This window comes from Syngnathus typhle, linkage group LG20 (assembly GCF_033458585.1).
Source record: "Syngnathus typhle isolate RoL2023-S1 ecotype Sweden linkage group LG20, RoL_Styp_1.0, whole genome shotgun sequence".
Classification (NCBI taxonomy): Eukaryota; Metazoa; Chordata; class Actinopteri; order Syngnathiformes; family Syngnathidae; genus Syngnathus; species Syngnathus typhle.
This window is the reverse complement of record NC_083757.1, coordinates 2,123,983-2,137,897: the sequence shown is the minus strand read 5'-3', so window position 1 is coordinate 2,137,897 and position 13,915 is coordinate 2,123,983. Positions and strand designations below refer to the sequence as shown.

General features: G+C 44.5%; 4 protein-coding genes across 4 annotated transcripts; 1 reads left to right on the top strand and 3 right to left on the bottom strand.

The window, feature by feature from the left end:
* Positions 1-3,889, bottom strand: LOC133145017 (lanosterol 14-alpha demethylase). Its single transcript, XM_061268084.1, has 10 exons — positions 3,599-3,889; positions 3,416-3,514; positions 2,958-3,134; positions 2,754-2,880; positions 2,443-2,617; positions 1,959-2,078; positions 1,684-1,879; positions 1,528-1,623; positions 1,273-1,441; positions 1-496 (listed from the first exon to the last, which is right to left on the bottom strand). Exons 1-10 carry the CDS (start codon positions 3,758-3,760, stop codon positions 318-320), a joined length of 1,500 nt encoding a protein of 499 aa, XP_061124068.1. The 5' UTR covers positions 3,761-3,889; the 3' UTR covers positions 1-317.
* A 724-nt stretch (positions 3,890-4,613) lies between these two features.
* Positions 4,614-9,317, bottom strand: krit1 (KRIT1 ankyrin repeat containing). Its single transcript, XM_061267515.1, has 17 exons — positions 9,162-9,317; positions 8,435-8,576; positions 8,166-8,322; positions 8,013-8,105; positions 7,806-7,935; positions 7,411-7,654; positions 7,202-7,317; positions 6,994-7,137; positions 6,761-6,917; positions 6,527-6,634; positions 6,295-6,451; positions 5,981-6,132; positions 5,706-5,872; positions 5,546-5,633; positions 5,263-5,469; positions 5,071-5,187; positions 4,614-4,892 (listed from the first exon to the last, which is right to left on the bottom strand). Exons 2-17 carry the CDS (start codon positions 8,534-8,536, stop codon positions 4,803-4,805), a joined length of 2,229 nt encoding a protein of 742 aa, XP_061123499.1. The 5' UTR covers positions 8,537-8,576; positions 9,162-9,317; the 3' UTR covers positions 4,614-4,802.
* A 49-nt stretch (positions 9,318-9,366) lies between these two features.
* On the bottom strand, positions 9,367-11,073 carry rpz2 (rapunzel 2). The gene is made up of 2 exons (XM_061267517.1): positions 10,932-11,073; positions 9,367-10,487 (listed from the first exon to the last, which is right to left on the bottom strand). Exon 2 carries the CDS (start codon positions 10,442-10,444, stop codon positions 9,725-9,727), a length of 720 nt encoding a protein of 239 aa, XP_061123501.1. The 5' UTR covers positions 10,445-10,487; positions 10,932-11,073; the 3' UTR covers positions 9,367-9,724.
* A 49-nt stretch (positions 11,074-11,122) lies between these two features.
* Positions 11,123-13,128, top strand: si:dkey-266f7.9 (uncharacterized protein LOC100006223 homolog). The gene is made up of 4 exons (XM_061267516.1): positions 11,123-11,845; positions 11,919-11,995; positions 12,143-12,713; positions 12,785-13,128. The coding sequence occupies exons 2-4, from the start codon at positions 11,958-11,960 to the stop codon at positions 13,109-13,111; spliced, it is 936 nt and encodes a 311-aa protein (XP_061123500.1). The 5' UTR covers positions 11,123-11,845; positions 11,919-11,957; the 3' UTR covers positions 13,112-13,128.
* Positions 13,129-13,915: the final 787 nt, after the last annotated feature.

Here is a 13,915-nt window from a genome sequence, read left to right as displayed (position 1 = left end):
TTATTGATTACAAAAGACTCACTTTTATTTGTCAGATCTGTCAGCACTTACAGACGTCATTTTGTATTTACATTTCAGAGAAGTAGGAAGAAGACACAATGCAACATCGTCTCAATCTCACAATACATTCTATGCAAAGTTCCTTGCGAAGAACAAAGGTGGCTTTTTTTTGGACACTTTCAGAGAACGAACAGCAATTTCCTTTATTGTAGGACTGAAATGCATACAAGGTTGCAAGGCTTTCATCAGCTTCTTCACAGTACTGATCCTGAATTAGTGGTCCATTTGACATGAAACTGATGTTCGCTTCCAAGTCCTCAGTGTTTCCTTCTTTTGTATGCGATGATGGGGTTGTGGGGTGTGTGTATCATTGTGGTGTAGTTGATGGTGGGAAAGTATCCGTCAACCAGGTCAAAGTCGTACAGGCGCAACAATGTGGACCAGATGGTTTTGATCTGCACGTAGGCAAAGTTCTCCCCGATGCAGCGATGTCTCCCTGTATTAAAAAAACTATTAATTTTTTTTGATGGGTCATTTGGCTAATATTTGCACAAAATACAGAAAAAAGCACATGCATTATACAAATTAGTTGAGACAAAATAAATAATAGTTAATTATATTTTCATAATCTCTCAACATATGTGCGACACACAAATGTTATTACATTTAAAAATGTTTCTAAAAGTATAAAAATATTACTGAAACTTTAGTGACCTTAGCGGAAGTGACGTCAGCAAACTAATGACACTGCCGCTCAAAGGTAAATCCGCCCTTAAACATTTAAGGTTTTCTCAACGTTTACAGCCATATTCAAACCAGTACAAACCTATTATTCACATATATACTCATAAAAACATTGATATCATCGATCTTCTTAATAGACATCCAGTCTATATGTATGTTGTTGATCAGCTAGCATCGCAGCTAACAGCTAGGATATAAGCTAACATTAGCATTCATTCTCAACCGTTTCTCGTTTTCAGAAAACGACATGAAGTTTATTTTTTCATTACAAGTTTCATCCTAACCAGTTAACTTAGCAGCCCTTGAGCAAAATATCGAATATTTACTTTCAACACTAAAGTACCTAAAATAAAATTAGTATTCAAATAGCATTTCACTTTCTGTATTGTAACTCCTATCCAGTGTATGTGTAACCGGCATAGGTAGTCAACAACAAAATTATCAAAAAATTGTCTGTTTTTGAAAAAATGCTGGTAGAATGACCCATATACTGTAACAATAAAAATATGGAGTGGAAGGGATGCGTACCGGCTCCAAAAGGCACATAAGCAAACTTCTCGCCGGCAGCAGGGTTGTCATGGAGGTAGCGGTCGGGGTCAAACTGTGTCCTCTCACGCCACGTGTCGTGCAGTCGGTGATTGACGGTCGGGGAGACGCACACTTGGTGTCCCGCAGGGATGGTGAAACCTGATGCAGTCTGTGGGATCGTCAGAGGACATCAAAGTTACTTCTAAGGATCTTTTAGACTGTGCAGGGAACTTCACCACCTAAAACCCTCATTACCTGAGTAGAGCGAGCCATCCTCATCATGGTCATGATGGGTGGTCGCAACCTCAGAGTCTCCTTCAAACAACGCTCCAAAAGGCTGAGGTCCTTCAGCTGAAGATGACATCATTAATAACCTATGAATTAATTCACGTCTGTTATAGGCTGTGGTACCTGATCCAGGTGGAGGGGGGGCAGGTGGTCGCCACACACGGCCTTCTGCTCAGTGAAGCAGCGTTGCTGTATGGCTTTGTCCCTGGCCAGGAAGAAACCCAACCAAGCACTGGTGGTTGACGACGTGTGCTGACCGGCCAGCAGGAGGCCGATCAGCATGCCGGCAATCTCGTTGTCCGACAGAGGCCGTCCGTCCCTGATGGTTCGGATAAAAACAAAGAAATTTGAAAACCACTTTGAACTCAACCAGAACTCAACAGGATTTTTCTTTTTACTTGTAGGTGGCGTCCATGAGTGTCTGCAGGATGTCATCCACTTTCTCCTCTGAGCTTCTTCGCTTTTGGATCACCTTGAAGAAGATGTTCTTGATCTCCAGGTGAGCTTTGTCCCGCTTTCTAATGATGACAGTTAAAAATAGTCTTCATCTTTGTACTTTATAAATACATGAATAACAATTAAATAGGTAAAAAATTAAACAGCTTGCACAGCTCTATTTCATCCATTCATTCTGCTGGTCCTTCTGGACTGTGCAATTGTTTAGAGCTTAGATGTGGCTTTGGCGCCATCCTGTGGAATTCTATGGTATTTCAAGAAAGTACAAAATGTTGTGTTTTTCAAATAGTAACTGCAGATAGGTTCTTAGAAAAGAATGTGAATGTGTGAATTCATGCGTTGCAAATGCAAACACATGGTGGAACACTTTTATTGAATATCTGATTCCTGATAGGATCACCTATGATGATAATCTCATCATCCCACCTGAAGCTGGGGAGCGGCAGCCATCCGGGCAGCAGCCAGGCGGCGTGACTGAAGCCTCCATCCAGGTCAGCGTAGAGCTGAGCCACATGCTCATTCAACAGGCCGCGGATTTCCTTTCCGTGGAGGCAGCTACTGGCTGTCAGGATAATGAGCTCGGACAGCGCTTCGAACAGGTCTGAAAGAAGCAAAAGAATCAGTGGAACAAAACATAGCCTATGCTTATTGCATTATTATTTTTGGCCTTACAGTATCCATATTGTGCATATCGCAGGAGCCAAAATCATGATCACAATTAAAATTCCATCAATTACTTCTCTGGCCGCTGTCTCCCCATCTCTGAAAATAATCGATGGTCTCTGCCTCGATGATCTTGACGTGTTCCCTGAAGTGAGCAATGTTCAGGCCCGTCTTCAGCATCTTCTTTTGCTCCAGAAAGATCTACACATGTAGGTAAACATTTATGCTGTCACTTATTTCACAATTTTGTCATTGTGTGTGTTCCAGCAGACTCTCACCGGGTTGGGGACGTCATATGCAACTCCTTTGCCGAAGACCGGCGTGGTGAGTCGGGAGTAGACGTCCTCGGCGTTGAGGTCTTCGTTCTTGCTGTTGAAGAGCAATGAAGCAGCGTCGCTTCCCAGAAGGTACGTGAAGGTTTTGCCTACCATGGTGAAGCTGAACACCGGTCCATACTGTGGCGGGGTTGGACGTTAAGAGGTTTAATCATTTTGTGTTTATGTTGCGTCCTTATTTTGAACCATTTCAGTTGCAAATGTAGTGAAACTTCCCAAAGGTGAGTTTTTTTTGTCATTGTCAATTTCATCTGTTAAAATAGATCAGTACTATTGGAATCGATTTGTACTGTTCTCTTGACCAGAGATAATGACCCTGTCCCTCACTCATTAATATTGAAAATGTAAAAATGCATTGAATATATAATTATGTCTATAATTCCTTTTAAGATCAAACTTACTTTTTCATAGGCATTTTCCAAAAAGTCAATGGGACTTTTGCCAAATGCAACAGCATGTCCCAGAAACGGGACACAGGAAGGGATGTAAGGTGGACATTTCTGGAAGGGTAAAAAAAGAAAGAAAAATTAAAACCAACATGTTAGAATAGAAGCGTCAGATGCATACACTTTGAGACAACTTACCACATTCTTGTCAGAAATCTGTCTATGCATTTTGCTGTAAAAATATCCCAACGTGAGCGTAACAACAGAAGCTGCCAGGACCCAAGACGTTAGGTTGTCGTTCATTTTGCCCACAGTGTCACCGAGCAGCTTAGTGCTCATGTGATATAAATGCATTGACATGTTTAAAGCTTAGTTTTCGTCGATCGCGAAGGGATCGTTACGATCTAAGACAACTCCAGTCAAAAATATTGGAGCGCCGGTGTCGAGTCCCAGCCGTCTCTACCTGTCAAAAACGGCCACGCCCCCGCCTGACCGACTGACTTATACGATTGGCTGTTGAGTTCTTGTCGTTCAAGTGAACGTTGCTGTGATTGGCTGCTTCCCTCGAACCGATCTCGGGTGTTATGATGTCACCGCGTGGCCGAATAATAATATTTGAACGTTTTTTAATCAAAGCGTTGGACCCTCACGCGTCTTTTTTGTTTTAAAATAATAATAATAATTTCGTGAGATAAGTTGCGGAAATGGTTCGTTTCGTGCGTGTTCACTCCATTTTTACCGTCAGAAAGTACGTTAATGCCGCAATAAAGATAACTTAAGATATTACGTTCTACTTAATGCTTTTAAAGTTATTTCGGCTAAATTACTAAAAGTTTTGCCTTTTAGTGGCTAAAACTAGCTCTTGGTTAGCTCCAAATTGTTATAACAAATAAACCAGTTTTCCCCAAATTTAATTGAGCCAAGGCACCTAATTTACTATTTTTAAATCTCACTGCAAATCACAAAGCCAAAATTTCGCAAAAAGTAGGCTGTATGCAGCTGTACATTCACTTACAAGTTTATTTGGTGCACTTTGAAGCCCGTAACTTAATACATATTACCCACTGAAATGCCATTAAACGTTTCTATTTTTTTTGTAATGTGTTATCATAAAAAGATAGAAGCTCTGTATTGTAAATATGTTCGCATTGTTTGCACTTTAATGAATCCCCCAATTGAGCAAAATTTAACAATATATGAAAAATACGTCGACTCTTATTCAAACATTCAATTTATTATAACAAATTATTAAATAAACATATTTACATAGCATTTGTCAAAACACACACACTCGCAGAACTTGTGAAAATCAGAGTACATGAGCAAACTGCCCTCAGTTGTAGTCATTTATTATTCGGCGTTGAAATGGTTTGGCAGCTGTGTTGTCCCGAGCACTCTTGGTTCAGCCGTAAGCGTATTTGTCTGCAGGGCCTTTGTCGTTGGGTGTCATCTGTCCGCTAAGTTTCATTAATAGCTTCACGATGAGGCCAGCCTATCAACAATTAGGAGAGACATTCATTAAGATCATGTTTCAAACATGCCAAAAATATGTCACCATTTTATGCCTTTTCTTTACAGCATGTTTGGAAAAAGCTTCACAATGTTCATTTTTTAGCACACATCATAATAGAAGAGTTTCCCCTCAATTTAAGCCACTGAATTGCTTTTACCTGCTTGGTGTGCACAATGAAGTTCATTTTGTTCTCGCCGCTGTGTACTTGGAAGTACTGGTCAGCGTGTCCTAGCTGCCACATGAATGTGCCATACTCTAAGCTGATGAGAAGCACCTACAAGATGACCACAAAGCATGAAAACGCAAGAGGCCAGGGATCATCCGATGAGAAGATGAGACGACGTCACACCTTGGTCTCCATGTTCATGAGGTGGAGCCCCTTGGTGTTGACGCCAACGTAGACGCGAATAACCTTGTGGTTGCTGGCGCTGGCCTTGGTGTACACCTGGCCAGTGAAGAAGGCGGCGCCATAGGTGGGTATGTCCCAGCAGTTCTGCAGGAAGAGACGCTGCAAGTGGTGCATCTCCTTGCTCACACCTTCACTGGTGCTCAGTGCCTGTTGGCAAATTAACTCAAAAGTTTCCAACAATGACGGGAAAACTTGTCCAAAGTCCTCTGAGGTTCCACTGTACTTTGTATTCATGAAGAATCCTGTTGGTCCAGTGGTACGCTTTGCTTTTCACTTTTAATATGGGCACGATGGACTTTAGGTTTTCCTCACTGAAAAGAAGAAAACATTAGTAAAACTGTGTGTGGGATAAAGACAAGATTGAGATGCAGTCAGCGTTGTACTTGAGGAAGCCTTGTTTGTGCTTCTTGCTTTCGTAGTTTCCGTAGATGATCTGCAGCAGGAAGCTGGCCAGCGTGATCAGCTTGCTGTCGGGAGCCGGGAAGAAACCCTTCAGCAGGCAGTGCCGGGCCTCGTCAAACAAGATGAGGATGGCCAGCGGATCCTCCACCTGCAGTGAAAAAGTAAAAGAAAAATGTCCTTTTGGCATTGCGAAGAAAAACAAACATCGAAGACAGTCTTCCCCAAAGTTTGAAGCCATGCAATTTAGCCAAGTGACCTTTTTCTCGATCTCCAGAGGTAAGCGGACGTCCCTGCGGAGGAAGAGCTGAGCCGTCTCCCTTTGCGGGTCCAGCACAGTCAGATCCGTCACAATCTCCGTCCAGATGCGCAGGTGCTGCAATGGCTTGTGGTACGGCTTCAGCTGCAGGTCTGTGACATATGCAGTCTACATTTGTATTCCAAAGAAATACATATATCTCTAAAAAAAAGCAGTTAGTGTTCTCAAAACACAAAGCCGTCTTTTAAGAGCGCATCCTAAAAATAAGGGGGAATCCATATAAGCTGTGAGCCAGCTTTAGAGAGTCATCTCACGGAGGTTTTCAGAGCAGATCCATATGGTGAAGTACTGCTGGGTCTCCTGGGACAGACGCATGCCCTCCATGATCTGCTGCACTGTGGTGTTGTTGCCGTGCCTCAGCTCCACGGAGCGGTATGAGCCATCCATGCGGTAGATGCGCACCTTCTCGTACTGCAAAGAACAAAAAAAAGCAAAAAAATAAATAAATACAGGGCCATAACTTCAAAAGATGGTTGTGAGACTGACTGGTTTGCTGTTGGCTTGCTGCAGAAGCTTCACAGTCTCCTCCCATTCGTTCTGTTTGTTCTCCTCACACACTTGCAGTGGTGATCGCTTCTGCTGGTCTTCTATGTGCTAATGAGCACAGAAAACGTATGCCAATAAACATCAACGGAGACATTAGGATCATGATATTCAATTGAAATATTTTAAGCGGTATCGAAAATGGAGGGATTTTTTTATCGCAGTCTTTTGGCGTACCCGGTCGATTTCGGGGTGCTGCAGCAGGAGTTGCACAATGTCGCTGTGGCCACCTCTTGCGGCAAAGTGCAGAGGTGAGCTGAGCTGTCCGTTCAGCAGGTTCGGGTTGCATTTACCCTTTTCCAGCAGCAGTTTGGTCGCCTCGGCTTTGCCATGCCTGAAGGGACCAATAAAAAAAAATGGGATCAAATGAAGTGACTTTTAAGTTGTTGCTTGGCTTTGTCAAGCTTCACCAGCAAGCATAGTGGATGGGGGCCCAGTGGTCGCTGTCCAGCTGCTTGACGGAAAAGCCGCTGTCCAGGAGCTTGGAGAGCAGCTCCGTGTCTCCCTCACAGGCGCTGCGGTGAAGCGGGAAGTCGTCCACCCACTGACGCTCCCTACAAAGACAAATTGACAATTAATGACCAACACTGTGCAGGAGAAACTGGACTGAGTCCTCACTTGTCCTCAGCTGTGCAGTTGGCGCCGTGCTGCCAGGTCTCCCTTGTCGGGATCTGAATTTTGGAGTAGTCTGGTGCTCCCAGCCCAAAGTATGGGTTGATGATAACTTTGTCAACCTGCAGGCAGAGAACACATACTTTTTTACTTTTAATTGTGTTTTAGTGCCACGTGCCTGGGAAGCAGTATCACACTTCTAAAACTGGGCTCACCCGGTTGGTGTACTGCAGGTCAGAGCCGTAGAGTGGGTTTAGGATGCACATGTCTGCCTTCTCTAGGGACATCATCTTGCTCTTGATCTCTAACGCCGTGTAGCCCATGTGCAGGCCCTCGTCGCTCACTCTGCCCTCGCCGCCGTAAGCCGGGTTGCTGACGTTGGTCTTCACCCTCTCCACGGGCGCCGGGCGGAACAATGCCGTGATGGCATGAGGCACGGTGTGCTGCTCTGCTAGCCACCTAAAAGTAATTAAGTTGTTTGTGTCTTAACGCGGTTTTCTGATTGGTGGATTCAGGCTTAAAACCTTGGGAATGTACATTTGTATGGAGAAGAGAGGTGGCAGGGCTTAAAACAAAGTTGGATTAAATATAATGCAAACTCCAAGCTCACTTGTCCAAGGACAGGAGCATCTTGGCAGTGACGGGACAGAAGTGAGTGCTGGTCTCGCTGCAAACCCTCATGATGTCCTGCAGGCAGTAAAAACTCGGGCCGCCCGCATTGTGGACAGGTTTGCTGTTGTCTGTCGATAAGCGCTCCTTTAACTATTACGAAATTTCATACGCGGGGGAAAAATGCGAGCCGGCAGCAGGCACGCACCTTTTACGCCAAGCGGCACCACAAACAGCGACGCCTCTTTGACGTCATTGTCCCCACACAGGGGGAATTTCTTCATATGAACCACACGTTTCCCTGAAATAGAAATTTAACAACGAGCCCCGTGAATAGTCCAATGAATTGTCCCTTGCTCACCGACGAAGCTGTGATTGTTGGACGAGGGTTTGATGGTGTCAGCAACATAGTCCAAGATGAATTTGGATTTGTCTCCTGCCGCTTGGATCTTGGTCGCTGGGAGAATTTTCTTCTTTTTTTTCTCCTTCCCTTCCAAGGGTATTTCACTCAGCAAGATCTAAATGTTGAGACACACATAGTGATCCACAAGCTAGACTGTGCACCATGCTTTTTTTCTTCTTCTTGCCACTCCCACTCGCTTTAAACACATTCACTGTATTTGAACATACCTCATAGGCTTTGGCTCTGTACTCCTTGGAGCTGAGGCTGACTTGGTTCTTGGGTCGAAGGACAGCGACAAACGCGTCCTCGAGGCTGTCCTCGTTGCCCATGGTGACGGCTTTCAGGGCCAAATGCTGTGGAGAGGCATGACTGGGATGCCACACGACAGTAGACTTCTTAATCGTGACACATTTTAACCAGTGTACACATGTCTATTTTGTGCATTTACATTTGAGCTTTTTCCTAACAGTTCAATGGATGTTTTATTTGCTTTTGCAGAATTGCCTTGTCGAACATAAACCGTTATTATGTGCTGTGAGTGAAATATTTAAGGTGATATGCACCCCTGTTGTAAACTAATACTGCTGTATTTGCGCGTTGATCCAATTGGTACGTTGGAATCGATACAGAACAGTATCGTGTCAAATGAAATAAAAGTCCAATACAAGAAATGACACAAACAGCTACTTGTTGACTTCATGATGGCCACGCCCCGGAAACCGCATTTCTATCTTTTAAACATGCTAATAACACAAATAACTATTCATAATTCTGTAATCACCACAACATTTGGGTATTTAAAGCGAAGCTTAACTCCGCAGACTTGCATTGTTTTAACGGCAAATTGACGTTGTTAGGCGATCGTAGCTTTGGATGCTACACTGCATCATATACACGTTCGAGTGGTCAAACTCATCGAAAAGCCATGCAAACTTAGCACCACTTTCTCCCCACCGTCGGAGTCCTTTTCGGGGTTCAAATTGTCCACCCTCGGCCTCCCCGGGTGGCTTTTCTCGGCCTTTGTTGAGGCTAAAATTCGCTGCCGGCCTGAAATTTTGGCCGCAGAAAACAAGAGTCGTGGTGCGTTCAATTGCCGCCCAGCCGGTAGGACAATAGATTACTTTAGATAGGGTGGGAGAGCAAAACGTTATCTGCCAACAAATGTCAGAGTCAGCTTTATTGTCAGTTCCTTCATGCATGTGTCGCATTGTTGATGTTTCCTTTCTTTACAAACAACTTTCGTTACTACTTGATAACTAAAAAAAAAAAAAAAAGAAAGTTTACATTTGACACCCCGACTTTCACACATAGAGTTGCAGACATTGTATGCCACCTCACCAGGTCCCACCTCTTAAACACTCATTTAAAACCCATTATAATACATAGTCAACTGACACATCAATTTGTTTATTCTGAGTGATTATGTCAAACATTGAAGACAAAAAACAATAAGATGATTGGTCTGTGTTTCTATTGATCCACAGCTGCGTGATTGGTCTAAACCTTTCGATCCAGGTTCAGGAAGCAAGACTCTTGTCATCAGAAGGCGGATCAGGATCCCTGATGTTGCAGAGAGTGAGCACCTCCTGCATCTTCTCCTGGATGTCGTGCACCCTGGCGGCCCACTTTTTGCGCACCTCGTTCTCATTGTCCTCTGTGACTGCAGTATAAGCCATGAGGGCGATGAGGCCCATGTGGAAGAGGTGGGCCACGTGCGAGCAGTGGCGCTCCATGATTTCAGCGTCGGCGTTGCAGTTCTCCAGGTAGACCTTCAGCAAGGGCCTGCCGAAGAGCGAGCCTGTGCCCATCACGCCACGGTAGTACACGTCCAGACCGGTGTCCATTTTGTCCCGTTCGTAGATCCGCTCAAAGTTCTGCATGTAGTGCGGCGTGTTGTCTGGGTCTCTCTTCATCTGCACCACCATGGTGTTGACGGCAGCGTACTGATGCTTGATGTACTCCTCGTACTTGCCAAAGGTCTCGTTCACCTCATCGATCCGGATCTGCATCAGGCACTGCCGGTTCTTCTCGGAGATGCTCTCCAGCTTGCTGTGGATGGCCTGGAAGTCCTCGTCCAGCTCGTGGCCCTCTTCACCCACGAGACCCTTGCGGGCCACACCCACCAGGGAGGAGACAACGCCAAAGATAGGGTCGATGGACGAGGCGAAAGAGGACACCTTCTCCACGTAAGTCAGAACCATGACAGCTGTTTTCTTTACCTGGGAGCCGTCTGCCATTTTGTTCTTCTAAAAAAATGGCCACGCAAAGAGATTGGGCAGACTAGAAGGATAAAGGGCAACAGTATTTGTTAGAAAACTGAAACTTGTGAGAAGGTTAGGGTTTGAGCAAATCATTTGAAATGTCACTGACCACCACCAGGACGCAATGCAAAACACTAATAGATCAAAAATAAGTTCATTCATTTTTGCTATGTTTTATTTCAACATTGTTTGTCTTTAATTATATTGACATTTGTTTGTCATCTGACTGCCTTTTCAGCCCTATCAATGACAAGTAACATAATCAGGGTGTGTCATATCACTATTTTGGCCTGAATAAAACACTAGTGTTATACTTTACTTTGGAAGCCCCGTTTCACACCCATTTCCCAATCAGCCAAACAATCATTCCTAGCGCCATTCCCTGGCTGTCAATTAACACTCAAACACATCAGCAGTAATAGCCTGAATCTCAAGAGGTTGCTCGTGTTTAATGTTTACTCACCAGGGATAAAACTGCTGCTATCTTTCTGCCTACAGGAGCCGCCTGTCTGCCCCGGCCACCATTTTCCCTTTCCGGCCTATGAAAAACAGACAGCCCTCTCCTGCCAAATAAGGCAAACAGCACCAGGAAGTGACTCACCAGTGCCTTTTGCTGATTGGCTGAAGTAAGTGACACACACCCTAAATACCGACGACCCCGATACACGGCTTCTCCCTCACGCACTGTCTGTAACGTCTGTAACGTACTTACCAAACCAGAGTGGGTGACCACACAGGTTTTTTCATTACTCATAAAAAACAAACATCCTTACACATTCAGTTTCAAATCCTTACATGAGCAAGGGGAAGTATGGAGCGTCATTTTAACTTTTGCTATATTGAGTTTTATACCCTAATGCTGTCCTGCTATGTGTTTGCATAACAACTTCTAGCAATTATGCATTTTTGCAATTTTCATTTTGCAATTTTCATTCTGTTTGTAGTTTTCATTTTAAAGGAATGTCCTTTTTTTCTTATGTGCAAACCGTGAGTATGCGGTCGCCACCAACAGCTAAGCAAATAGAACATGAACAAGGACAAGGAAAGTTATGCAATGTTGGAATTGCTTTTTTAAGTGAGAAAGCAATAATCACACAGAACAGACACACGAATCCTCACTGAATGGCTTTGTGGAAAAAAAAATAACAATAACTGTAGTAACACATTGACATTGAATGAGAAACATTAATGAGAACAAATAACACAGGATGACTGAAAGCAGCGGGTGATGAATAGGTCACACGCACCACACAAACCGCACACACACAGGCCCCGCTCCTCCCTATAGTGCCCAGCTGGTCAACTATGCTATTTCCCACAATAACACCTCGTGGCTGTGTCCACTCAGTAAAGCGAGGCTGAGCACCTCTTCTGCTTGTAAGTCTGATTTCATATTTATTTCATCTTTTTCATGTGTATCTGGTTTTTTCATTCGATGCTTAAATTGCAGGATAAACGTATCATTAGCACTGGGGAAACAATTTGGAACATGGAGTACAAATTCATCAAGCTCCTGCTCCTTTTGGGGTGAGTGTTGTTAAAGACAGTATTCTACTTTAGCTTGATAGCTTTAGGAGGGACAAGTCTAACATTTGCTCAAGAATTGGATCGGTCAAGAAGCGATGCCTGAAAATACACATGCAGTCAGTCATATTGGTGTCTCTCTTCTGGTAGCATCTCCAGTTTGAGCAGGGGCGCAATCCAGCGACCGGACTACGACGACACAGCCACCCCGGAGTTCCTTAACCCGTCCTGGATGGCAAGCATCCCCGACGAGCGGCCCCTGTCCGAGCTCACCATGCCCGGCACCCATAACACCATGGCGCTTTACGGCGGCGTCTATGCCGAGTGCCAAACGTGGAGCCTGGATTTGCAGTTGCGCGCCGGCGTCCGCTTCCTGGACGTGCGCGTGCGCCACGTGGATGGCAACCTCACCATTCACCACGGCGTGGTGTACCAGCACGCCCACTTCGGCCAGGTGCTGGAGGGCGTGCAAGAATTCCTGGCCAGTTTCCCGAGCGAGACGGTGCTAATGCGCATCAAGGAAGAGCTGAGCAAGACCGATAACATCTACGGGGCCGTGGTGGAGCACATATGGCGCTACGCTCGATGGGACATGCTGTGGCACAGCCGCCTGGTGCCCACCATGGGTCAGGCGCGAGGTAAGCTCATCATCCTGCAGGACTTCTTTGGGCCAGACTTGGGGATGCGCTACGCCTCTATGGACATTGCTGATGACTGGAAGGTAAGATTAGATACTAAATTCCAAATAACTTGCTATGCATGTGGAGTAAAGCAGGCATTGTATTCTTGAAGGTCCCCACACTTCTGCACGTGAAGGAGAAGTGGCAGAGTGTCTACGAGCACCTTGAGATGGCGCCCACGGGGAATAAGGACCAGATCTTCCTCACCTACAGCAGTGGCACGGGCGTCTTTGCCGCCCCGAGAGCGGTGGCACAACGTGTCAATCTTCAACTGTACGACTACTTGAGGGCCAAGGCTAATCCGAGCCAACGCTTTGGTATCATATGCATGGACTTCCCCGCTGCTCCCATGATTCAAACAATTATTGACTTCCAGCTTGAGGCGGAAGTGGGCCAGCTACCTTTGAAGCGGCTTGCTGTGCAATTTAATGACAAATAAATCCTCAGCGCAACTGATTCCTATTCCTAACAACGGTTGGTGGTTCAACAAGTGAAATATTACAGTGATCGTTGTAGATTTAACTCAAACAGCTCACTTTTTAGGTCGACTCACTTATCTCATCATTGTCTTTAAAATAACAAAACATGCATATTGCAAATTCTGTTTGCCAATAAAGCCAAACTCAAATGCATTTTGTTCATGTCCCTTTCATTTGATTAACCTGTCATCGTTTTTTGTAGGTTATAAGGTTTGGAAAAGGTTAGCTTTAACTTTTAATGGTAAGTTATCATCCATTCACAACAATTCATGAAAGTGTCCCCCCTCCCCTCCACAAGTTTAACATTACCCACCTTCTATTACATGTAGTTCAAACTTGGTAGCAGTGGAACAAAAGGGGCTCATCTTTGAAGAATTCCAGCATCCCTAAAATGTCTTCATCAAACCAAATGGCAGACTTCTTGTGTGTGGCATTTCAGGTATGCAGCAAGACTTTACTTACTATCACAGACATGGCTAGCAAATTAAACTTATGATGTATGATGAAGTTAAAAAAAACAATGCCAAACCTTTCATACAGATGAAAACAAACCTTCCAAAACTTTAAGGCAACCAAAACAACCGTTTGAACATGAAAATAAACTACAGTAGCTGTATACCTGGAACCAAATGCAATGGCATAAAGTGCCCACAAGATGTCACCCTCAAACTTCTTTTCTAGAAGGTTGTTACGACCAGCGCTGCTATATGCAATATTAGTCAAATAAGTAAAATAATTCTCAATACTACCCTTTTTTTTGTTGT